A 22999-nucleotide genomic window follows, 5' to 3' on the forward strand; every position below is an offset into this window, starting at 1 on the left:
CTCTCACATTGTCACAGCTTACCCTTCCCCCTCCCCATATCCTCAAGTCCATTCTCTAGTAGGTCTGTGTCTTTAGTCCTGTCTTACCCCTAGGTTCTTCATGACCTTTTTTTTTTTTCTTAGATTCCATATATATGTGTTAGCATACGGTATTTGTTTTTCTCTTTCTGACTTACTTCACTCAACATCATTAATCATTAGAGAAATGCAAATCAAAACTACAATGAGATATCATCTCACACTGGTCAGAATGGCCATCATCCAAAAATCTACAAACAATAAATGCTGGAGAGGGTGTGGAGAAAAGGGAACACTCTTGCACTGTTGGTGGGAATGTAAATTGATACAGCCACTATGGAGAACAGTATGGAGGTTCCTTAAAAAACTAAAAATAGAACTACCATATGACGCAGCAATCCCACTACTGGGCATATACCCTGAGAAAACCATAATTCAAAAAGAGTCATGTACCACAGTGTTCATTGCAGCTCTATTTACAATAGCCAGGACATGGAAACAACATAAGTGTCCATCGACAGATGAATGGATAAAGAAGACATGGCACATATATACAATGGAATATTACTCAGCCATAAAAAGATACGAAATTGAGATATTTGTAGTGAGGTGGATGGACCTAGAGTCTATCATACAGAGTGAAGTATTTTTTTTTCTTTTGCCTGTTTTTTTTTTTTAAAGTTGGATTGTCTTGTTGAGTTGTAAGAGTTTGTTTTGTTTTGCTTTTAAATTCTGGTTGGTACAAGTCCTTTGTCAGATACACACATCTGCAAACATTTTTCTCCCCTTGTATGACTTGCTTTTTCATTTTCTTACTTTCCTCATGCAAAGAGCAAACATTAAACATTTTTACTAAGTCAGTTTGTCAAACTTTTTTTATGGCTTTTGCTTTTTGTGTCTTATCTAAGAAATCTTTGCTTATCCCAATGTTGCAAAGATTTTCTTTTGTGTTTACTTCAAGAAGTTTAATAGCTGTAGCTTTTACATTTAGGTCTGTGATGCATTTTAGTGTTTGTGTTTGGTGTGAGGTAAGGATTGATGGGCAGTTTTCCCATATGTGGATGTCCAGTTGTTCCAGCACTATCTGTCAAACAGACTTTGCCTTCCCCGTTCAATTGCCATGGCATAAAACGGTATCATCGTAGGGGGCTTGCTTTCTTGAAAACGGAAGTTAATCCTTCGATGTATCATACCTTTCTAAAGTAGTAATTCACCTGTGGGCAACCCGATTCAGGATGCCGCTGTGATTCCAGATTTTACAGAGGGGCTGTGAGGGACGGATGGCTTTGGCTCCTTCAGCCGGCTTCCTTAAATACTAACAACATTTCCGTTTCCACATTCTGCACTTATTAGAAGCTGGCAAAGATTCCTGCCAGTGGGCTTGGTGTGAACGTGACCAACCAGGATGGTTCCTCCCCACTTCACGTTGCTGCCCTGCATGGTCGGGCGGACCTCATCCTCCTCCTCGTGAAGCACGGTGCCAGTGTGGGGGCCAGAGACGCAAAGCAGGCTGTCCCACTCCACCTGGCCTGCCAGAAGGGCCACTTCCAGGTATGGGTCCTGGCTCTTGGGCAGCGTGTATAGGGTTAGAACCTTACTTGGCAGGAGTGCTGCCGAGGGAAGGGTTTGCTTGCTGGCCCAGAGGACGGGCCCATTTCCTTCCTCCCAGTGCCGAGATTCTGAGATGCACATGGTAGGACCACTCAGCAACAGAACACAGAACCCTGGAGCTTCTGGGGGTGGAGCCAACCCCCCTCCCACTGGCATTCACGCCTGGCAGCACAGAGGCTGTCATTCTGATTCTCACCCCAGCTGGGAGCTGTCTCTCTGACTCTTGGGTGTTGGTCATCTGTGCCAAACAGTTCAATATCTATTTATTTTTTCATTTTTCCTTATTAGTTCCACTGTAAGGTTTTTAAAGCTAGGAATCATATTTCAGGTAATGCCTAGCATTAGTTTTCTAACATGTGAAACTGGAGTAATAATTACAGCTCTCCACAGAGGAGACGGAATGATTAAATGAAAAACACGCATGCCTAGTACACCGCCTCCACACACACAAGACCCTCAGCAAATGTTAATCCCTCCCCCTTCACTGGTCTGCTTTCTCCTGAGGGTCAGACATGGATCTAAGAGTCTTCTAGATAAGCTTACAGAAAAGTCAAAGGAATAGCAAGTTAGAGGATCTCTCCCTGCAAACTTTAATTAAAGTTGAACACTTTTCTTCTCTGGCCTAGGTGGTGAAATGTCTACTAGATTCTAATGCAAAACCCAATAAAAAGGATATAAGTGGAAACACACCCCTCCTTTATGCCTGTTCCAGAGGCCACCACGAAGTTGCGGCACTGTTGCTGCAGGTAAGGACCCCCTCACCCCCAGCCCAGGAGCTGCTGACACAGCTTGGTGATGGGCATACCGCCACGCGGCGAGCCTCTGGCAGTGCACCGGGGAGGGGCGGGAGAGGGAGGCCGCTTGGCTTTTGCTTTAAGCTGGCCTTGGGGTGGGGAGCTTTGCAATAACGGGGTCTCAGCGTCCGAGCTGCATCAGGGATGCAGAGTTAAGGACTGAGACGCCGTTTTGCTGAGGGTTTGGATCTTGCCTCATTTAACCAGGTCAGTTGAATTGTTACCCGCAGTGTGAGCTGAATGTCCTTTTATGTCACTGCTCCTTTTTTCCTCTCTTGATAAAGGGTATATGTGTTGACTGTAGAAGGAAGAATTTTTAAAAGTAGGGAAAAACCCAACTTTTCCATAACCCTGTTTCTGAAAGGCAACTAACTTTGGTGACTTTTTAAAAATGTGCATAGTTTAGATCAGTATTGTTTTCTATCTTGCTTGTTTTAACTTAACATAGAAAACTGTTTATTTATTTTTATAATTAATTTATTTTTATTATTTATTTATTTATTTTTGGCTGCATTGGGTCTTCGTTGCTGCACGCGGGCTTTCTCTAGTTGCAGCGAGCGGGGGCTACTCTTCATTGCGGTGTGCGGGTTTCTCATTACGGTGGCTTCTCTTGTTGCGGAGCACTGGCTCTAGGCGAACGGGCTTCAGTAGTTGTGGCACGTGGGCTCAGTAGTTATGGCTCGTGGGCTGTAGAGCACAGGCTCAGTAGTTGTGGCACACGGGCTTAGTTGCTCCATGGCATATGGGATCTTCCTGGACCAGGGCTCGAACCCGTGTCCCCTGCATTGACAGGCGGATTCTTAACCACTGGACCACCAGGGAAGTCCGAAAACTGTTTATTAAAACCTCAGTTTTTAGTGGTTGCATAATTATGGATGTACCATGGTCTTTTTTTTTTTTAACTGTTTCTGCTCAATACATTTAGGTGACTTTTATTTTTTTCCTGTTATAATGATAAATGCTGCCATGAATATCTTTGTACATAAATCTTTTCTCCTCAGTATTACTCTTACTCCTAACATCTTAAAAAAATTTCCGACATACAGAAAAGTTGAAAGAATGTTGCAGGGCACACCCATATAGGTACCACATCGATGCAACATTCCTTCTGATTGTGCCGTTTCTCTTTCTAGCATGGGGCCTCCATTAATGCTTCTAACAATAAGGGCAACACAGCACTGCACGAGGCTGTGATAGAAAAGCACGTCTTCGTGGTGGAGCTGCTTCTGCTTCATGGAGCATCAGTTCAGGTCTTGAACAAGAGGCAGTGCACAGCTATAGACTGTGCTGAACAGGTAGGTGGGAGCACTTCATTGCTGAGGGCGTCCCAGGCTCCCTTACAGCTCACGGGGATCCCCTGGGTTTAAACCAGATCTGAAAGAGCAGTAGCCAGACCTCTGACTTGCCGTGCCAGGCTGAGTAGGTGTGCTGGAAGTCTGTGAGTGTGGCTGCACCCCTGGTCCTTGGTCACCTGATCAGAGGCGGCCTGCTGGGGTAGTCTTCATAGGCCTGGGTAGAGGTGCCCCCTACCCACCACAGGCCTCGGCGCCTCTGGCACACAGTCCAGCAGTTAGGTACTCGTGGGGAAGGAGCAGGTTGACACAGCATCCTGGTCTCACCCTCCCTGCACTGGGAATACGCCTGTGGTCCTAGCAGCACGAGGGAGGGGGTGTATGCAGTTAGTGAACAAACCTTGAGTTCTGTAAGGAGAAGTGTGATGCGCGGTTTACCACCCTCCCAGTGCGTGGACGTGCACCATGGAGAAATGGTGAGGAAATAGGAGGAGACTAAAGGAGGGACCTCTTTACTGTTCCTCTTTTCATGTTGAATCTTTATCTAGTTTCCTACTCAGGTAGACAACTACTAGGCTGTTAAATGACACCACTGACATATTAAAGTCACCATAAATCCAACCTACTTATAGGCTTAGTATATTAATTTCTAATTTTCAATTGTGTTTCTTAACAGAATTGAAAAATTTTATACTTTCAATTTAGCACTTTCTCAAATGATGAATATCTTTTATTGAGCATTTACTATGTGCTGGGCGCTTGATAACCTCATGATAACTCTACAATAATAGATCCTATTCTTGTCAACCCAGTTGCACGGAGCAGTGAAACACGGGCCCAGAGTACCACCTAGTAGAGGGCAAAGCCAGCCTCCAAATGCAGTGCTGTTCTCCACCACTAGGCTTTATGGCCTCAAAGTTTTGTCTGTAGCTGCTTCTTAGCTTTTCTGCCCAGCCATGCCAACACTGACATTTAGATCAAAAACAGGCAATAACCTGCTAAGAAAGCATAAAAAACGTTACTGTTACCTTTTCCCTTTCACACTGTAGAATTCAAAAATAATGGAGTTGCTTCAGGTAGTACCAAGCTGCGTGGCCACGTTAGATGATGTTGGAGAAACAGACCACGACGAGTATGTTACTGTCAAGATCAGGAAAAAATGTAAGAACTCACATCCTTTCTGTAATTCTCAACTTGGGTTTATTTGGAAGTTCATGAGTGGTTGGTTGCTGGTTTTCACTTAATTGTAAATGTAAAACATAATCATGACTGGGGGTGGGATACAGGCACCAAAGAAATGTATGCTATATCCTGTTTCATCCATCCTGTAACATACATTTCATCCAGAAATGTATGTAATATCCTTTTTCCTCCATTGTTTGGATACTGGCTTTCTGCTTGATTGTGATGCTCCCTAAAGAGGTAAGATGGACACTCTGGGCATTACCCTGAAGGTCAGGCCTCCACTCGCCAACCAGGGAGGAGGGACCACCTCTGGTAGTTTCTTTCATGTCTCATGTTCTGAATTCAGGCCTTTTTCTCAGCACTTCCTGGACATCTGGGGTAAATGCTACCTTTAAAGACTTCTTTTTTAATCTGCAGGTGTACAGAGGTAGATGGTCATTAGAACAGCAGCTGCCAAACAGGGGGTGGGGCTGAAGTATTTTCCTCTTTTTTAAAAAGTTGTTACAGTTTAGATGGGGTCCTTGTTCAACTTTTTAAAAAAATTGCAATTGTAGTTTGCAATGCAGTCATGTGAATAAGCCCGTTCACATATCTGGATAATCCTGAGGCTGTCTCACCCTAGTTGGCTGTGCCTGGGGAATATCAGTGTGTTAAGGATTTATCTTTGTTTCATGGGGGTTCACACAGTAATAAATAGGTATCTACTAATACGTTTCTGTAATCAAATGCAGTGCTTAATTTCCTAAAGTTTGTTAAACTTTAACAAAAAGAAAGTTGAAAGTTTGCATCTGTGCTATAATTTTTAAACACTTCTTAAGCTAGTTTGGAAGTTTTCAGATGTTTATCCTTTTATCTACAGGGAACTCCAAAATGTATGATCTACCAGATGAACCTTTTACAAGACAGTTTTACTTTGTCCACTCAGTTGGTCAGTTTAAGTGAGTATAAGATTTGAGTTGATTTCTGTGCTTTTGACCTTAGCTTTACTTACAACTCAAGCAGGTTATATGCAGCTTTAATGGGTTATAAATAAATCTCCACTCATCAAATGCTTCCACCTCGTGGCCAACCAGAGTATTTTGCACCACTATCCCGGAACGTTTATTTTAGTTTGTTTTGGGTTTCAGGGGAAGGACCTCAAGGGAGATTATGGCAAGAGATAGAAGTGTCCCTAATTTTGCAGCAGATTCTTTGCATGAGGTGAGTTATTAAACACTGGCTTATAATCTTACTTTTTCAAGCCTGAATTTTTCAAAACTAATCCATGGTAAACACATTTCTCATTTCATTATTCCCTTCACTGATAAGAGTTACTAACAATTAAAATGAGTTCCTCAGTGGCATGGTCATTTATTGTTATATTTAATAATGCGTTTCTGAGCTGAGAAAGGAAAGTGAAGAAAAAGTGGGAAATAGTTGTAATGCATGGAAAGATGCTGTTTACAGTGTGCCTACTAGATGAACTATCTCACATTTTACTATGGAAGCAAATTCACTAATGTGTTAATCACTAATGTAAGGAAGAAAACACATTTGTATATAGATGGGTAAAAACTTAAAGTATGGTATAAAGTTGCTCATATAGACAATTCTGTATGTGGCCATCTTCCTATAGCACTATTTAATTCTCATTATAAAAAGAAGCCTGCTTTACATTCTGTGGTGTTTTTAGGTGGCTCTTCTCAGAAAACATGGCTTGGCTTGGCTTTTTTTTAAATTGAAGTATAGCTGATTTACACTGTTGTGTTAGTTTCTAGTGTACAGCAAAGTGATTCAGTTACATATTCTTTTTCACATTTTTTCCACTATAGTTTATTACAAGATATTGAATATAGTTCCCTGTGCTATACAGTAGGATCGTGCTGAAACATGGCTTTTCTTATTGCTGCTTGCCAATATAATATATGCCTTATTTATGAGAAATAGAATTTATAGTATGTGTGGCATAGGCTTGTTGGAACAAATATACTGAAGTTCTACATCTTTTAGAGAATTAGTGATTTTTGTTAAGATGACTAATTTTGATTTCATAGTTAATCTTCCATGGCTTTGCTAATAGACCTGCTGCTGGCTGGGAAACCTGCAAACTTTGAAATCTGCCTGGGTTCAATCAAGTGTTAGCTTTTCCCTTGATAGCTGGGGGACTTAAGGCAGATTGCTTAACTTTTGCTGATCCTGTTTCCTCAGCTGTATGTAAAATGGGGATAACAATAGTACACACTTGTTAGAGTTGTAAAGATTAAATGTGAAAACATGTAAAGCGTTTACATTGTGTCTGATACATGGAGTGCGCAAATGTCATACTTTCACTGCAGGGATGTTAAGAGTTGAAATTATGCCTGGAAAGTACTGAGCACATTGGATGGCACATAGAAGCACTCAAGGGTAGCTGTTATTGTGTGGGTTGTTTCAAGTATAGCACAAATGTGAACTGTTTGAATCATACCTTTTCTTTAGCCAGGGAGGCAAAGAGTCACTCGAAAGCAGAATAACCTGCCAGACCAGAGCAGCTCTCAGATGGCTGACAAAGGAAACGATGGTCAGCCGGAGAGGCCCGGACCGAGACAAACTGCTCCCGGACAAAGGCGAATGCTCCGTAGACACACAGTCAATGATGCGGTTGTACCCAAGGGCCCAGAGACTACTGGCAACCTGACCACTCCCCAAGAGGCTAGCATTTCCCAACGTTAACAGTAATAAGGAATTATCTACTGCCAAGAAGTGAGCCCTCAACAAGAAGATGCCAAGCATGAGTACAGCTTAGAACTAAATGAACTTACTGTTTGTCTTGAGAGAAAAGCAGAAAGGTCCTGAAAGCTTTTCTGTGGCTGATGGAAAGAATGCAACAACAAAAAGCTATCAATCACTATCTCTTTCATCTTCAAAGCTAATGGATACACTTGAAAAGGAAAGGACAAAAATTCCAGTAGTGTCCAGATCCTTAAGACGCTTCTTCTTATGTATTAGGGTTCCTTGGTTACAGTGAGAGGTTTCATCACCAGATTCTGACCTCCTTCTACTGAAAGGTGCTAGACCTCTGGGATGTGTATAAACTTGCAAACCACAGCTAAAAGGATTCCTTCCCTCTGCGATAAGCTGAAGGAAAGCAATTTAGGTTTCATGGTACCGTGGAGGCCGGGCAGAAATGTTGCGTTGGAATGAAGGAAATAGGACCTGAAAAATGTCCCTTTGCAAGCAACACTTGAACCCAAAGATGCCTAAATGCCATTTTAATGCTCATTTTAGTTGAAAGGACACATATGACATGTTCTACACTATGTATGTGGGGAAAGTTGGGTATAATTTTTCTTCTAAAAAATTAAGTACAGATAATTGATCACTGCACTTATATACCTGTAGCAGTGTCTCTGGAAAAATCCCTTTCCGTTAAGAGCCTCCCTTAAATGTCACACCTGATGGATGGTTCCTGAACTAGACAGTAGACTTGGCACACCTTTTCTTAGTCTTTTGATTCAGATTCAAAACTTACAGCACAAACCAGGTCAAAGTTACCTTAAATTAGAATTTATTGCCATTTATTCCTTTTTATAAATTTCTATAGCTTATACTCTTATTTTTTTGTTACCAATTGGTCTAGAGCCGCAAACATGGGTTTGTCCAGAGTACATTTTCAAACAACTTTGTAATAGGGAAATGGTTCTGTGCACGTTCTTGGAAACATTTGCATTATGTACAGAAGGGAGGGGCTGATTATTTTTCTACAAAGTAATTTATGATTTTTAATTTTCTAATGTGCCTTGGACATGTGCCAAATGATGGAAAAGAAACAGTAAACTTTATGATTCTTGAGCGTGTCACGGTATACTTTTTTGAGTTTGTTTTGCTAGGGAGATGTGTTTCTCAGCCTTTCTGCTATAAACATGTGCTTTGTGTATGGAAACATCTTCCCCCATTGGATGGAGATACATTTTATTTTTCAGTTATAGATGTAAGTACGACTGAAGCATGTAAACTGGATCATCTGGAGCAGATCATTACCCACGTGCCCTGAGTAAGGCTGACCTAATCCAGTAAGCCCAGTGTCTAGGGCCCCCACAAGGATGTTTGAATTTCCTCTAACATCAGAAGAGCAAAACCGAATATAACACAGCTTCTTAGCCCAAACAGGAAATAAGCACTGTTGCTTTGCAAGTTTCTTTGTTCTATTTTTACTCCTTTCCCCCACTTTTAAACAAAACCACCTTATTGACTTAAGTTGCTGTGCTTCTCTACCATCCTAATTAAGAAACTTGACCCTATGCAGTTTATCAGCACGGCCATTCCAAGATGCAAATACGTATATTTGACATCACCTAATTTTGGAGGTGGTGCAATATAATATTGAAAACTTTCACATATACCCCCAGTTAGTTTCTAACAATTGTCCTGGCTGGTAGAATTGTCAAATGAGGAGCCAGGTTCATGGAAATAAAGGGGCTAATTTGCTTGCACCGTCAAGAGCTGGGGTCAAGCCCTGGCTAGCGGTGTCACCTGAATTGGCAGATTCCAGCTTGGTGTGCCCTTCATCTAGAGATGTAAATACCATGAATGGGACTGTCAATCTTAGGGGAGAAGATTCCTTTTGAGCTCCTTTGGTAATCAGCAGGGTGAGCAATCTGAAGTGATTACCTCAATTATTTTTAAAAACACTTGTGTTTTTCTCCAATTACTTTCCCACTTAAAAATAAATTTGACAACTCAAATTGGTAATGCCCGAATTTCTATTTTGTGTAAGAATGTTCTGAATTCAAAGTTAAATTAGAAAGTTGAGAATAACCACCCCCCCACCCCGTGGACGGAAACGTACCCCACCCCCTTGATGCAGTCAAGAACCTCTATCCTTGTACAGAGTCACTTTCCATTCTTGCGTGTCTCTGAAGGATGGGAGGTTGACAATCTTTAAACACATTCACATCGGTAGCTGCCATCAGGACAGTGGTTATTCTGCAAGAGAAAGTGTGTAGCAAACTTGCTGAGAATTGTCTAGTCTCCCGCCAGCATTTCTATGTAAACGAGACATAAAACAAAATTTACCTGTAACTGGGATTTTTTTTTCCAAAATCCTTGATCACATTTTACTTTTGATGATTTACTCTGTTACTCTGAGAAATTTTTGATGTTCTTAATGGTTCTACTCATTCGTTTATTCAAGAATACTAGACACTTTATTCTAACACTGACTTTCTTCAGCATCTATGGTTACAAATTTCAATTCTCAAACATAGTAAAATCTCAAATATAGTTTAAACATATATCAGCAGTGTGCTAGCTAAAGCAGAGATTGGGATTTAGCTAGATTGGGAGATTGGGATAAACCACATTTCCCATCACTTTCCTGCTACTAATCCTGTTCTTCTCATTAAATGTTATGAACTTCCTCGAGGGCTAGGCCTCCCAGGACTAGGACATCTATCTACAAGGTTACACCAAACAGCTCACTTGAGAGTTCAGTTTATTTATTTATTTATTTTTGGCTGTGCTGCACGGCTTGCGGGATCTTAGTTCCCTGACCAGGGATTGAACCCGGGCCATGGCAGTGAAAGTGCCGAGTCCTAACCACTGGAACGCCAGGGAACTTCCTAGAGTTAAGTTTATGATTTAAATTTATGAGCACAGTTTTTCATAACCTGGTGGGAGTAAAGCACAATATAAGAGATGACATTTTTAAAAAAATATATTTACTTGGTTGCGCTGGGTCTTAGTTGCAGCAGGCGGGCTCCTTAGTTGTGGCAGGCGAACTCTTAGTTGCAGCATGCATGTGGGACCTAGTTTCCTGACCAGGGATCGAACCCGGGCCCCCTGCATTGGGAGCGCAGAGTCTTAACCACTGCACCACCAGGGAAGTCCCAAGAGATGACATTTGCTTTGTTACCTGCAACCTTATCAGTGAAGACCCAGAACATTTCTACCAAAATGTTTAACCACTAAACTGTCTCAACTGGATTTGAATCATTAGAAATCATTTCTCTTACAAACATGTTTACTAGTGTTGAAGTATTATTACCCACATGTCTTATTTTGGTAATTTTTTTCCAATGGATGTTATCCTCTAGTTACAGAAGCTGTTTGGATAGGGGTCATATTTGTTAGATAATTTAGTCTCAATGCCTTTGAAAAGCATATTATAAATGAAACCGAAGCTAGGAATTTTCCCACATTAAATGTAAGTACTATCTTCAGGAAGAAAAATAGCTTACCTGCTTTCAGAACCTATGTCTTGGAAATATTAAAGTTGACTCAGCTTAATCCATGAGTCTTAAATGCCATGATGTTACCGGACACTGCTATTTTCTTTTTACTGAAGATGATTGAGCAGCTTCTATTTCTGCTGAGGCCATTTTCCCACCTAACACTAATGTCACAATTACAAAGGATATACTCATGCTGCTACACATGTTCAAAAGCTTTTGATAGGAAAGGAAAAAATTGAAAATGCAGGTCTTCTGTTCATTCTGCTATGGTTTTAAAACAAGTCTGTCCAAATTGTTTTATTTTGCATAACAAGTTTATTTTTAAAAGGCATATAGACAGTAAACAAAGTAAACATCCCATCAAGATCTTAACTTCTGCCAAGTATTCTCTGTCCTAGAATTGCTCCATTAAGTCCCAGTCTCTAGACATCTTAAATTCAATAATCGTCATCTTCATCAGAGTCCATTACTTTTCTTCTGCTGAACTGGGGGGAAAATTAAATGAGTATCATAACATGTTTCACAAAACATAACTCAGATTTTCTGAGAACACAAATTTCTACCTACTACAGCGAGACATTTCTGTCTGTCTTTAAAACAACTTAGTGTTTCAAAACAATAGAAGAGCCTTGAAAATTAGGCCCTCAATATATGCAGCCTTTCTCCCCAAACCTCCCTGTGTTATAAAATGAAAATGTCTATGGGCTGAAACATGTTTGATACAGTACATGCAGATGCAACGCTTATTTAAAATATCAATCTTTCTTTTGCTGTGTGCATTTGGGGAAACTTACTTTAACTGTTGTTTTCTTTTCTGTTTGTTGGCTTACTTTCTCGAGGATTTCTATTAAACCTTGTTCTGATACCTAGGATAACCATAGAGAAAAACAGTATTTTTTTAAAACAAAGAATTGACCTCAGCAGACTGAATGGTTTTAGTCCTTCCGGGGTGCGGGGGTAGAGGTCAAGAGGGAAGGAGAGTGGGACAGCAGGCTGAAGCCACTGGCTATAACTCGGTTTAAGTTCCACATAAAATCTGCTCTGCTAGTCTTCATTTGAGGGAGGAAAAGTATCCATCAGTTAGCTTCCTCGAAAAATACAAAATTAACAGGCACTTAAGAACACCTTCATCACCACTGTGTTAAGTGTCAGGGACAGAGATACACCATCTCTGCCCCTGAAACCTTGAGAAGCTTAAAAGCAGGAGACGAGTCACTCAAAAGAGATGAAGCAGTCGTTGTCTCTTCCACACACATTCTCAGTGTAAGGGGTTCAGGGCGGGCTGACCCCTGTAGGCTGTGGTGGCGGCAGAGGGCTTCCTAGTGCAGGTGGGGCTCATCTGGGTCTTGAAGCAAGGTCAGGGATGCAGAATATACCCATCATGGCATTACAGCAACGCACATAATAACCAGGAATTTTAGCACCTCTTCATTTGCAAAACAAGTGCAACTTTACCTGTTTTAATTAGTATTACTGACAAACCTTGTTTCCAGTGTAGAAGCAATTTAGGCTAGCTGACCCTAACAGTCACTGGTTCCATAGCAATGTCAGAAAAGGAAAGAAGCAGAGGATTTTAGAAAAGACAATTAGTTATCTTTTAGGAACGATGGTAGATACAACTATTCTCTCCTTTAAAAATTGCTTCAACAAGAATTCAGTAACCAGAAAGAGATATAATTGACCTTCTGAAAATGTTTTGATAAAGTAGGTAACAATAGGTTAAAACTGCCTCAAGGCAGTCCAAGCTTACCTTCCCACTTAGTTGTCCATACCGTGCCATCTGTATAAGGTAATTCTCTACTGCTTTAGTTTTCTCAGGCTTTACAAGTGCTAAGTTACTTACTAAAAAGGAAAAGAATATGTTACTTACTAAAAAGGAAAACAAAAATATATCTATACACACACACACACAAAGTCAGAACTAAATGCACTTACATTATACCTTGAAACTAAGCACTGACATTTCCAAAGCCCTTCAGACTTATTCATGTCTTGAAACTAGCAAGGTAGATAAGGCAGATGCTAGCGTTACTCCTCTTAAAAACGAGGAAAACTTGAGTTCAGCTGTGTCAACGTCAGTCAAGACCACACAGAGGTCGTGGCAGAGCCAAGGTTAAACTTGGGTCCTCAGATTCTAAGCTCCATGCTTAAAAAAAAAATTGCACTATTGCCCTCTGAAAAGCAATTTATATATTACTACACATATATAATCATAGTGATTCATCTAAGCCTGCCTCTTCTAAGCTGGGCTTCAAGTTATAATACAGAAGATACTGGTTCATTCTGATGGCTCATTTAATATTTTTTCCTACATGGTTTTTATGAAAAATTTTATTATGAAAAAACATACACTAAAATGGAGAATACAGGCATACCTCATTTTATTGAGCTTCACAGATACCGCGTTTTTCACAAATGAAGGTTTGTGGCAACCCAGCTTGGAGCAAGTCTATTGGCATCATTTTTCCAAGAGCATTTGCTCACTTCATGTCTTTGTATCACATTTTGGTAATTCTCACAATATTTTTGAACTATTATTATTCTTATATATGTTATGGTGATCTGTGATCAATGATTTTTGATGTTATTGCAGAAAGATCATGACTTGCTGAAGGCTCAGATGATGATTATCATTTTTTAGCAATAAGGTTTTTTTTTTTGCAATAAGGTATTTTTAAATTAAGGTATGTACACTGTTTTTTTAGACATAAGGCTATTGCACACTTAACAGACTACAGTATAGTATAAACTTAACTTTTATATGCGTTGGGAAACTAAAAAATTTGTGTGACTCGCTATACTGTGGTGGTCAGGAACCAAAGCTGCAATATCCCCCAAGGTCTGCCTGCACAATACACCAGAGCCCCCAATCACCCACGTCGACTACCAGCAACATTTTGTGACTGACTCGATTTAAGAGTTGTTTCCTATAAATTTGACCTCATACAGTTGTCCCTTCGTACCTGCAAGGACCCCCTGAGGATGCCAAAATCCGAGGATGCTCAAGCCCTTACATGAAATGGTGTAGTACTATCAGCCCTCTGTATCTGTGGATTCTGACTCCATGGATACAGAGGGCCGACTGTATGCACTTGGAGATCATCTCATTGGTAGGAGAGAATGGAGCTGGTACTTCTAATAATGATTTAAGTACATTTCTTTAGGTTTATAAACTTAACATTTCTTACAAATAATCTGTATCTCACATTTTAAGGTTAAACAAATATTTAATCTAGAGATAGCAACAATTTCATATATATCTCCCCATTCAAATAACTCAAGCCAATTTTATGGAAATAAAGAAAACTGAAGATGCTTACATCGGGCCCGGGCTGACTGATCCAGAACTTGGGCTAAGATACTGTTTCTCATTTCTGCTTCCCTACAACAAAAACAGGTCAAGCAAAATTAGAACTAAGCTGTCAGCATTCCTATTGAACATAGAAAAATGTAACGAATCCACTCTTACACTCAAAGGCCAGCATTATATTTTGTGAGTGTATATCTTTATATTTTGTGAGGTTGAAAGGTAAAACTTCACATTTACCTAATCAGAGTGGAGTTTCAGTTCAACGATTATAAACATTTATTAAGTACCTAGTGTGTGAGAGGTGCTAGAAATTTATAGTGAGATTTCAGGCAATTACAAGGACCAAGTGATTAATCCCTGTAATTTTCTTAGAGCTAAAGAAGCTGAGGTCCACGGAGGCAATGTTAAGGAGACACAGGTAACTGTGGCCAAGGTAGGACCAGATCCCATATTTCCAGACTCTCAGTTCTAGTTTTTGGGTTGGGAGGGGAGTTAAACTATAACTCTGCTTCTATCCTTGCATCTTCCTACCTATCCAAGTAGGAACTATTTCAAGTTCACAGGACAGTGGTTTCAAACTTTTTTTAAGCAGAAATTGTTTTTCAAATGAAGCCCTTCAAGGAACTTAATACGTAACACAGAGAAAAGCAGAGATTCTTTGGCTGAATTCGAAGGGGAGCTCTGGCTGGCTGTGCCTACTAATTGCCCCCATCTGAGGAGCCCTGGGGTTCATGGAAGACAGACTGAAGCCCACTTCCATAGGCCATTTCCTTATCACTCCTGAGTACTTCAACCCTGCCACGAACTTACTACATTTCACTAAATCTAAGAGGCCACAGAGTAGAAAACACACCATAGTATACTGTATCTCCAAGAATGAAAAACACGCTAGATGAGGTGTCTAATAGGAGACCCTCACTCAAAGCTGGGGTATCATCCCAGAGCAACATCCTCAATACAAGGTAAATAAGAAAGAAACCCACTACGCAGAAAGGCACAGCAAGGAAGTGTGCGTGCAACGACCCTGGCCCTTAGTGGAGGAAGAAAAAAGTGTCTCTGAGAATTTGAACTTGAAGCTGTAGTCTTGCAGGTTTGCTGTCTGAATTCACAGCACCAGTGTGGAGAAAGGGGGAACCTCAAGCAGTGAATTTTAAGAGGTCTCAGGTTAGAAATGACCCACGTGATGGCAGAAGCAAAAGTAAATCCTCTTTGGAAGAATCCAGGACAAGAGCAATCAATTATGAGACACATTCGAACGTCAGATATGTTAGTATGTGAAAAAAAAATGCACATCTTATAATCAGTGAAATTCATGCGGTAGTTTTATTTTCTTCTTAGCACTATCCCAGGTGCTTACCATCTGTTTTCTCCCTCTAATGTAAGATACATCAGGGCAGGAACCTTCTCCACCTTGCCTATCTCTGTAGACACAACACAGTGCCTGACCCAGAGCAGGTGCTCAGTATTTGCTGGATGAATGAATGAGTTAAAAGGCAACCCTGGGGGGTAGGGGTGGGGGCATGGGGAGTTTAATAGGCATAGTTTCAGATTTGCAAGATGAAAAAGTTCTAGAGATTTGTTGCACAACAATAAGACTATAGTTCACATGACTTATACTCTTAAAAAGAGTTAAGATGGTAAATTTTATCTTATGTGTTTTTTTTTAATCAGTTAGAAAAAAAAGGTAGCATGATGGGGTAACTAGGCATTCATTCAATAAACCTGCCAAGTGTGAGGTTCTCTGTGATATTCTGGGATAAAATAACATTGAGAATAGAATGATAGTTAATACTATTGAGCACTTACTAAATGTGAAGCACTGTGCCCCTGTAATCCTCACCACATACCTGTGAGGCAGTCCTATGATTAAGTTGGTTTTAAGGTAATCACAGTTTAGCAGAGAAACATCTATCAGTAATTGCAATACAAAGTAATAAGTGCTGTGGGGTTCCATACATGTTTATTTAACAAACATAATAACAAACAGTGATGATGATTTCTGGAAAAATCACTATGCCAGGAAGATCTTTAAGAGTCACACATCTATTAAGGTGACTATAGTAAAAAAAAAAAAAAAAAAAAAATTTGGTGAAACCATTCTTCAAAAAGTTCAGAGTTCCCACAGACATAGAGAACAGACCAAGAGATCGGTGTTGGGAGGTGGGCCAAATGAGTGAAGATTATCAGAAAAGTATAAACTTCCAGTTATACATAAGTCATGGGGGTGAATGTACAGCATGGTGACTATAGTTAATAATACTGTATTGCATGTTTGAAAGTTGCCAACAGAGTAGATCTTAAAAGTTCTCATCACAAGAAAAAAGTTTGTAAGTATGTGCGGTGATAAATGTTAACTAGACTTATTGTGGGGATCATTTCACAGTATGTACAAATATGGAATAATTATGCTGTATGCCTGAAACTTACGTTGTATGCCAAGTACTCCTTAATTTAAAAAGAGCCACTACATTAAAAACAAAAAAACAGTTCAGAGTTCCAGCCCATACCTTTGCTTTGCTTCCTGTTGTGCTACATCGCCAGGGTCCTGAAAAAACAATTTTATCTTTTAGTAATTTCACAGAGGAAAAACACAGGAACTCCTATTTTCTTTCTGATACCTAACAGGCTCCTGCAGTGGTAGAGACGGCTTTACCAAATAATTAAAAGCCGGGCCTCACAAAAGTCAAACTGATAGCTTTCACTTACTACAGCGTTTTGATAAGCTTCTAAAGTCACAATCTAACAGAGTGTTTTAGAATACAAACCACCATTAGGGAAAAGAGTCCTTGTTCTACGAAACCGTGTTTTACGTGGTAAGAATAATTTCCGTAAAAGAAAATGTGCTTCGGTATTGGGGACGCTGCAGATTCAAACAGCCCTCCCTTCCAGACCATCCCGCTCCACCCCTAACACGTTACTCCCTTCCTCTTTGCAGTAGAGCCCTTACTTGGGCGTTTTATCTACGGGATTAGTTTGGTGCCTGGCCCTCCCCGGGACTGTTGACTCCATCAGGCGATGTTCCCCGCTGTACCCTCAGCACCTGGCACAGAGCAGACCCTTGGGTCGGAACAATTAAATTCTAGAAAACATTCGGCAGGAACGCTAGTCGAAGCAGGCTAGATCCACGAGTTAAGGGCACCGAGAGACCCGAGGGGCTGAGAATTCTGTTTGGGACCAATGCCTGCCCGGGCGAGAACCAGCCCCTGCCCGGGAGAGGCCCCCCCCACCCGCCCGGGGCAGCACGTGGTCCGTTGGCCGCCCGAGACCCCGCACGGCGGGGAGAGGGACCGAGCCTGCTCCGAAGCGAACAGGAGGCCGCCGGCGACGGAGGCGGGGTCCTCGGCCGCGCGGAGAGCTGGGGCGTCGGCGCCTGGAGCCTCCGCCCGGGGCCGCGCCCTCCACCTCGGGCGAAGGCGGCGCCCCTCAGGGGACGGGCCTGGCGGAGGGGCGGGCGCGCTCACCCCGTGCTTCGCCTGCAGCTCGGCCAGCCTGTGCTTCCTCAGCGCCTCGAGCTCCTCCTCCGCCATGGCGCGGCCGTCCGGAGCGAGCAGCCGCGGCCAGGCTCCAGCCCACTCGAGAGACCGCTGGCAGCCCCTCAGCGCGCGCGCCGTCGTCCCCACTGCGCAGGCGCCCGCAGCGCCCAGGCATCACCAATCCAGCCCGGAGCCGCGCCGCGCGCCCCAGCCAGGGTGCGGGGAGAGGCCCGATTCCGCGATCGCTGGCCGCGGCTTGCGGGGCAGAACCGCTGCGCGGAGCCTTCCGGACTTCGGTTCCACCTCCCCGCTGCAAATCTGTGCTCTGCGCGCGCGGCCGCCGGCCGGGCAAAGATCTGGCTGCGTGTGGGAAAAGATAGTAACCTAGAAACAGGCCGTCCTCAACAAGTATAATAATAGGTAAAATTTGTTGGTTGCCTGTAATGTGCTAGGCTCATGTTATCTTCATTTACAGATGAGGATCCGGGCGCTTAGAAACGCTAAGTGGAGTGATGGAAATGTTCTAAAACTGGATGGTGGTGATGGTTGCACAATTTTAAAATTTGTTCAGAAATACTAAATTGTACCCTTAAAGTGGGTTGGGGGTGGGGCTGGAGCAAATAGAGACTCTCTGGTCATCCTGACGTTACGAAGCCAAATTCAAACAAACTTGGAGGCTGAGAGTCGGCATCAGATGGGCCTTTCCTCAGAGGTTGGCTTGGGGGCTGTGGGATGTGGTGTGAACTCCGGGACACTCCACACATACACACACACACACATACACACACACACACACACACACACACACACACACACACACACGCTGTCCTGGGGCGCGCGCACACACACACGCTGTCCTGGGGTGAAAGCGCGCCTTTGGAGTGGGGACATTGGTGTGTGTTGGCCGGAATGTCAGGTCCCTAACCCTATGTCATGCATGTGCTGTCTTTTCAGTTGTGACAAAATATAAAATTTACCACTTTAACCATTTTAAGTTCACAGTTAAGTAGTGTTAAATGCGTTCACCTTGTGCAATCTCTAGGACTCTTTTCATCTTGTAAAACTAAAACTGTGCCCTATCCCTGCTTACCCCCAGCCCTTGAACCATTCTACTTTCTGTCTCTGAATTTGCCTGTTATAGGTACCTATACAAGTGGAATCACAACATTTGTCCAATGTCTTCAAGATTCATCCATGTGATACCGACCAGGGTTCTTGGCCTTCCCCAATCAATAGAAATTGATCAGAGGCTAGACAAGAAATTCAGGCAAGGCTTTATTGGGGCCCCTGCTGCAGCAGGGGGAACAAGAACAAGTTAACAGTTTCCCTTGCTCACTCCCTGGGGCGGATGCGCTGGTTCCTTATATGGGGTGAGGGTAGGGGCGGGTCCAGGGGTCAGGCCAGAGGTGGGGGGCTTAGGTGTTTTGCCCACCCCTTTGGTGGTGTTGAGTGCAGGGGGGCAGGCACAGTACCCTGCTTATGCTCCCGACACCCTGTTTTTGCACCCAGCTCTTCAGAAGTGGCAGTTGGGCTTTTTGGTCTCTTTGTACCTTGTCCAGAATTTGCCCCAAATGCACAATGTGCACAGTTATTTTTAGTCCCTATAGCTTCTTTGTATTTTGTTGCTTGAGGAGAGGTTTGTCCAGGTGCAAACACTGCAGCAAAGGGTCCCAGGCCCCAGCCTGTCTCACATATTGTAGCGTGTGTCAGAATTTCTTTCCTATTTAATAACATTTCTCTCATATATATATTATATATATAATATATATATATAACCACATTTTGTTTATCCATTCATCACTTGGGTTGTTTCCTCTTTTTTTTAAAATTAATTTATTCTTATTTTTTAATTTATTTTTGGCTGCTTTGGGTCTTTGTTGCTGCGCGCGGGCTTTCTCTAGTTGCGGGGTGCAGGGACTACTCTTCGCTGCAGTGCGCGGGCTTCTCATTGCGGTGGCTTCTCTTGTGGCAGAGCACAGGCTCTAGGCACGCGGGCTTCAGTAGTTGTGGCACACGGGCTCAGTAGTTGTGGCTTGCGGGCTCTAGGGCGCAGGCTCAGTAGTTGTGGCACATGGGCTTAGTTGCTCCACGGCATGTGGGATCTTCCCAGGCCAGGGCTCGAACCCGTGTCGTCTGCATTGGCGGGCAGATTCTTAACCACTGCGCCACCAGGGCAGCCCCGGGTTGTTTCTTCTTTTTGGTTCTCCTGAATAATGCTGCTATGAACATTGATGTATAAATATCTCTTTCAATTCTTGGATATAGAGAATCCATGTGTTTTGAATTTAACATTCTTAAACATTAAGGATGCTTTTTCTCTAATATGTAAACAGGCAAGATTTTGGGGGAAGAGATGATAAAAATGGCAGTCTGGAGTCGACTTCTATTTCCGGGTGTCACGTTTTGAGACCCTTTGTGGACCGGCTGTACAATGGGCCCTGTGATGGGTCATGTGACTTCCACTCACAGGGAGGATGCAGCCCTACCTGGGCTGATGCCTGAGTGGCACACACCCATGAAGAGGGAAGGAAACCAGATAAGCAGAGATGGGGCTTCTCACCTCATTCCTTAAATAAAAAATACATTCCCAATGGATTAAATATTTAAAGGTTTAAAAAATAAGTCACAAAACAAAGATAAATTCTTTATGTAGTTGTGTGACTATTTTAGGGCAGATATGAAAGGACTCTCTGTCAGACCATTTGGGTTTCTTCATCAGCCTGTTCAGGTTTTCTGTTTCTTCTCAAGATAATTTTAATTGCTAGAGAACCATTCATTTCATTCAGGGTTTCACATTTTAGAAACATCTGGCTATCACATCTGTATCTGTGGTCATATCCGTTTTAGGGATTGTTGACTTGATTGTTTATTTGGGCTATTGTTTCTTTGTGTTTCTTGATTATGCTTTCCAGCTATTTTAATATTTTGCTGTTTTTCTTTTTTCCCCAAGGAACTGAAATTTATCAGTACTGATTACTTTCTTCTTTGTCTATTTATTTCTACCTCCTTTTCATATTTCCACTGTTAATTTCTTTCTGGTTCCTTCAGATGAATGTTCTATTTGTTTATTTTTATTCTTTCTTGTTTAATAATGAAAATATTTAAGGAATGAATTTACTTGTGAGTACAGGTGTGTGTGTGTGTGTGTGTGTATAGTGTTTTCAATTGTCTTATTTTTTTCTCTTTCACAGTGTCTTAAAACATCTTCCTATTTTGTAAAGGTAATAATAATTTCTCTAAACCCTGGTCAAAATAATATCGTTTAAAAAAGTCAGTTGTACGTGAGGAAAAGCAGCTATTCCTGGCCCACTCCTACCCAACCCAGTCTTAGTTCCCCAAAGGTAAAACTTTACCTCCATCTTGCTCTGTAGTTATTCCTTCATTTAGTCTTTTATTAACTATGTATTGAGTGCCTGCCTTCTATGTGCCTAAGCAACTGTTTTAGGTACCAGTGTATATAGAGGTGAATAAAAACAAGGAAGCATCACTGCATCCCCCCCTACATAGTACTGGTGGAGTGGAGATATAGTATAAATATAGAAATAAAAGACAGAATATGTATATTAGATGTGATAAGTCAAGTTCTACAGAGGAAAAAAAGTCAGGTAGTGGGGATAGGGAGCGGTGGATCAGCGAAGTGTTCACTGAGATGGTGACTTTTGAAAAAAGACCTGAAGGAGGAGAGACAGAGAGCCACAGAGACATCATATGGAAGAGAATTCCAGGCAGAAGGAACGCAAGGACCCTGAAGTAGGAGCCTGCCTGAAATGTTTAAGGAACTACAAGAGAGCCATTGAGGCTGGACTGTAAACTGTGTGTGTGAGGAGAAGGCAAATGCAGCATCAGGAAATGAGTTAAGAGGCTATTTATTTACTTTTAAATTTTTTATTTATTTAGTTTTGGCTACGTTGGGTCTTTGATGCTGCGTGCGGGCTTTCTCTAGCTGCGGCGAGCAGGGGCTACTCTTCGTTGCGGTGCGCAGGCTTCTCATTGTGGTGGCTTCTCTTGTTGAGGAGCACGGGCTCTAGGTGCGCGGGCTTCAGTAGTTGTAGCATGTGGGCTCAGTAGTTGTGGCTCGCGGGCTCTAGAGCACAGGCTCAGTAGTTGTGGCCACGGGTGGCTTATTTGCTCCACGGCATGTGGGATCTTCCCGGACCAGGGCTTGAACTCGTGTCCCCTGCATTGGCAGGTGGATTCTAAACCACTGCGCCACCAGGGAAGCCCCAAGAGGCTATATATTTAAATAACATACCTATGCTATGATGTCTTCATTTATATAGTTTAGACGTTTTCTAATCCCCTGATGGATAGGGATTTGACACACTCCACAACTCCTATTTTTCTTCCTTAGTTTCCTAATACACATATTACTATTTTCAGTTCCAAACTTGTATATTGTTTAAGCAACACACTTACACCTTCTCTTTCTTATTCCATCAGGTATAGACAGTGTCTCTTGACTCCCAGCTTTAAAAGATGAAGATGCCAGCACCTCTAACCTTCCAGTAAGTCTGCATCCTTTTTTCTACATTCTCAGCTTCTGTTATCTGTGCTTTTTATTATCTGTGCTACATCTTATTCACATTCCAATCTGTAATCATAATTCAGTCTTTTTTTCCTTTCTTTTCATTGAGATATAATTGACCTACAGCCCTGTATAAGTTTAAGGTGAACACCATAATGATTTGACTTAGATACATCGTGAAATGATCACCACAATAAGTTTAGTGAACATCCGTCATCTCCTATAGATACAAAAAAAAAGAAAAAAAGAAAAAGGAAGAAAAGAAAAAATATTTTTTCCTTGTGATGAGAACTCAGGATTTACTCTCTTAACGATTTACATACGTAACATAAAGCAAAGTATAATATAATTATATGAATCATGTTGTACCTTACATCCCTAGGACTTCTTTACCTTATAACTGGCAGTCTCTAACTTCTGACCACCTTCATCCAATTCCTCCTCCCCTCAAACCCCCCTCCCCCCGCCTCTGGTGACCACAAATCTGATCTCTTTTTCTACGAGTTTGTTTGTTTGAAGTATAATTGACCCACAGCACTATGTTAGTGCCTGGTGCACAACATAGTGATTCAACATTTCTATACATTACAAAATGATCAC

The 22999-nt window shown here is 41.9% G+C and overlaps 2 protein-coding genes and 1 long non-coding RNA gene across 28 annotated transcripts in view; 2 read left to right on the forward strand and 1 right to left on the reverse strand.

Moving 5' to 3' along the window:
* Positions 1-8715, forward strand: part of ANKRD27 (ankyrin repeat domain 27) — a 51144-nt gene extending 42429 nt beyond the window's left edge. For 16 of the 17 annotated variants that reach the window (XM_082438510.1, XM_082438509.1, XM_082438508.1 and 13 more), the window contains 7 exons: positions 1372-1569; positions 2256-2375; positions 3557-3718; positions 4765-4876; positions 5760-5838; positions 6028-6100; positions 7358-8715. In XM_082438510.1, coding sequence (XP_082294636.1) covers positions 1372-1569; positions 2256-2375; positions 3557-3718; positions 4765-4876; positions 5760-5838; positions 6028-6100; positions 7358-7591 — 978 coding nt within the window. In that variant the 3' untranslated portion in view covers positions 7592-8715. The remainder of the gene's footprint in view (positions 1-1371; positions 1570-2255; positions 2376-3556; positions 3719-4764; positions 4877-5759; positions 5839-6027; positions 6101-7357) is intronic. The other variant, XM_082438518.1, reaches the window with a different exon arrangement.
* Positions 8472-18041, reverse strand: PDCD5 (programmed cell death 5). 3 transcript variants are annotated; one of them, XM_082438547.1, is made up of 6 exons: positions 17863-18041; positions 16909-16946; positions 14412-14473; positions 12842-12933; positions 11886-11957; positions 8472-9844 (listed from the first exon to the last, which is right to left on the reverse strand). In XM_082438547.1, the coding sequence occupies exons 1-6, from the start codon at positions 17926-17928 to the stop codon at positions 9800-9802; spliced, it is 375 nt and encodes a 124-aa protein (XP_082294673.1). In that variant the 5' UTR covers positions 17929-18041; the 3' UTR covers positions 8472-9799. The 3 variants fall into 3 exon arrangements, with proteins under 3 accessions (XP_082294673.1, XP_082294674.1, XP_082294672.1); XM_082438546.1 differs by lacking the exon at positions 8472-9844 and adding an exon at positions 11384-11576; XM_082438548.1 differs by lacking the exon at positions 11886-11957.
* Positions 18042-18160: 119 nt separating this feature from the next.
* The window catches only part of LOC309649054, a 152306-nt gene continuing 147467 nt past the window's right edge, over positions 18161-22999 (forward strand). For all 8 annotated transcript variants that reach the window (XR_014256925.1, XR_014256926.1, XR_014256927.1 and 5 more), the window contains exons 1-2: positions 18161-18294; positions 22315-22379. This is a non-coding gene — a long non-coding RNA (uncharacterized lncRNA). The remainder of the gene's footprint in view (positions 18295-22314; positions 22380-22999) is intronic.

Source organism: Balaenoptera physalus (genome assembly GCF_965194825.1).
Source record: "Balaenoptera physalus genome assembly, chromosome: 19".
Taxonomy (NCBI): Eukaryota; Metazoa; Chordata; class Mammalia; order Artiodactyla; family Balaenopteridae; genus Balaenoptera; species Balaenoptera physalus.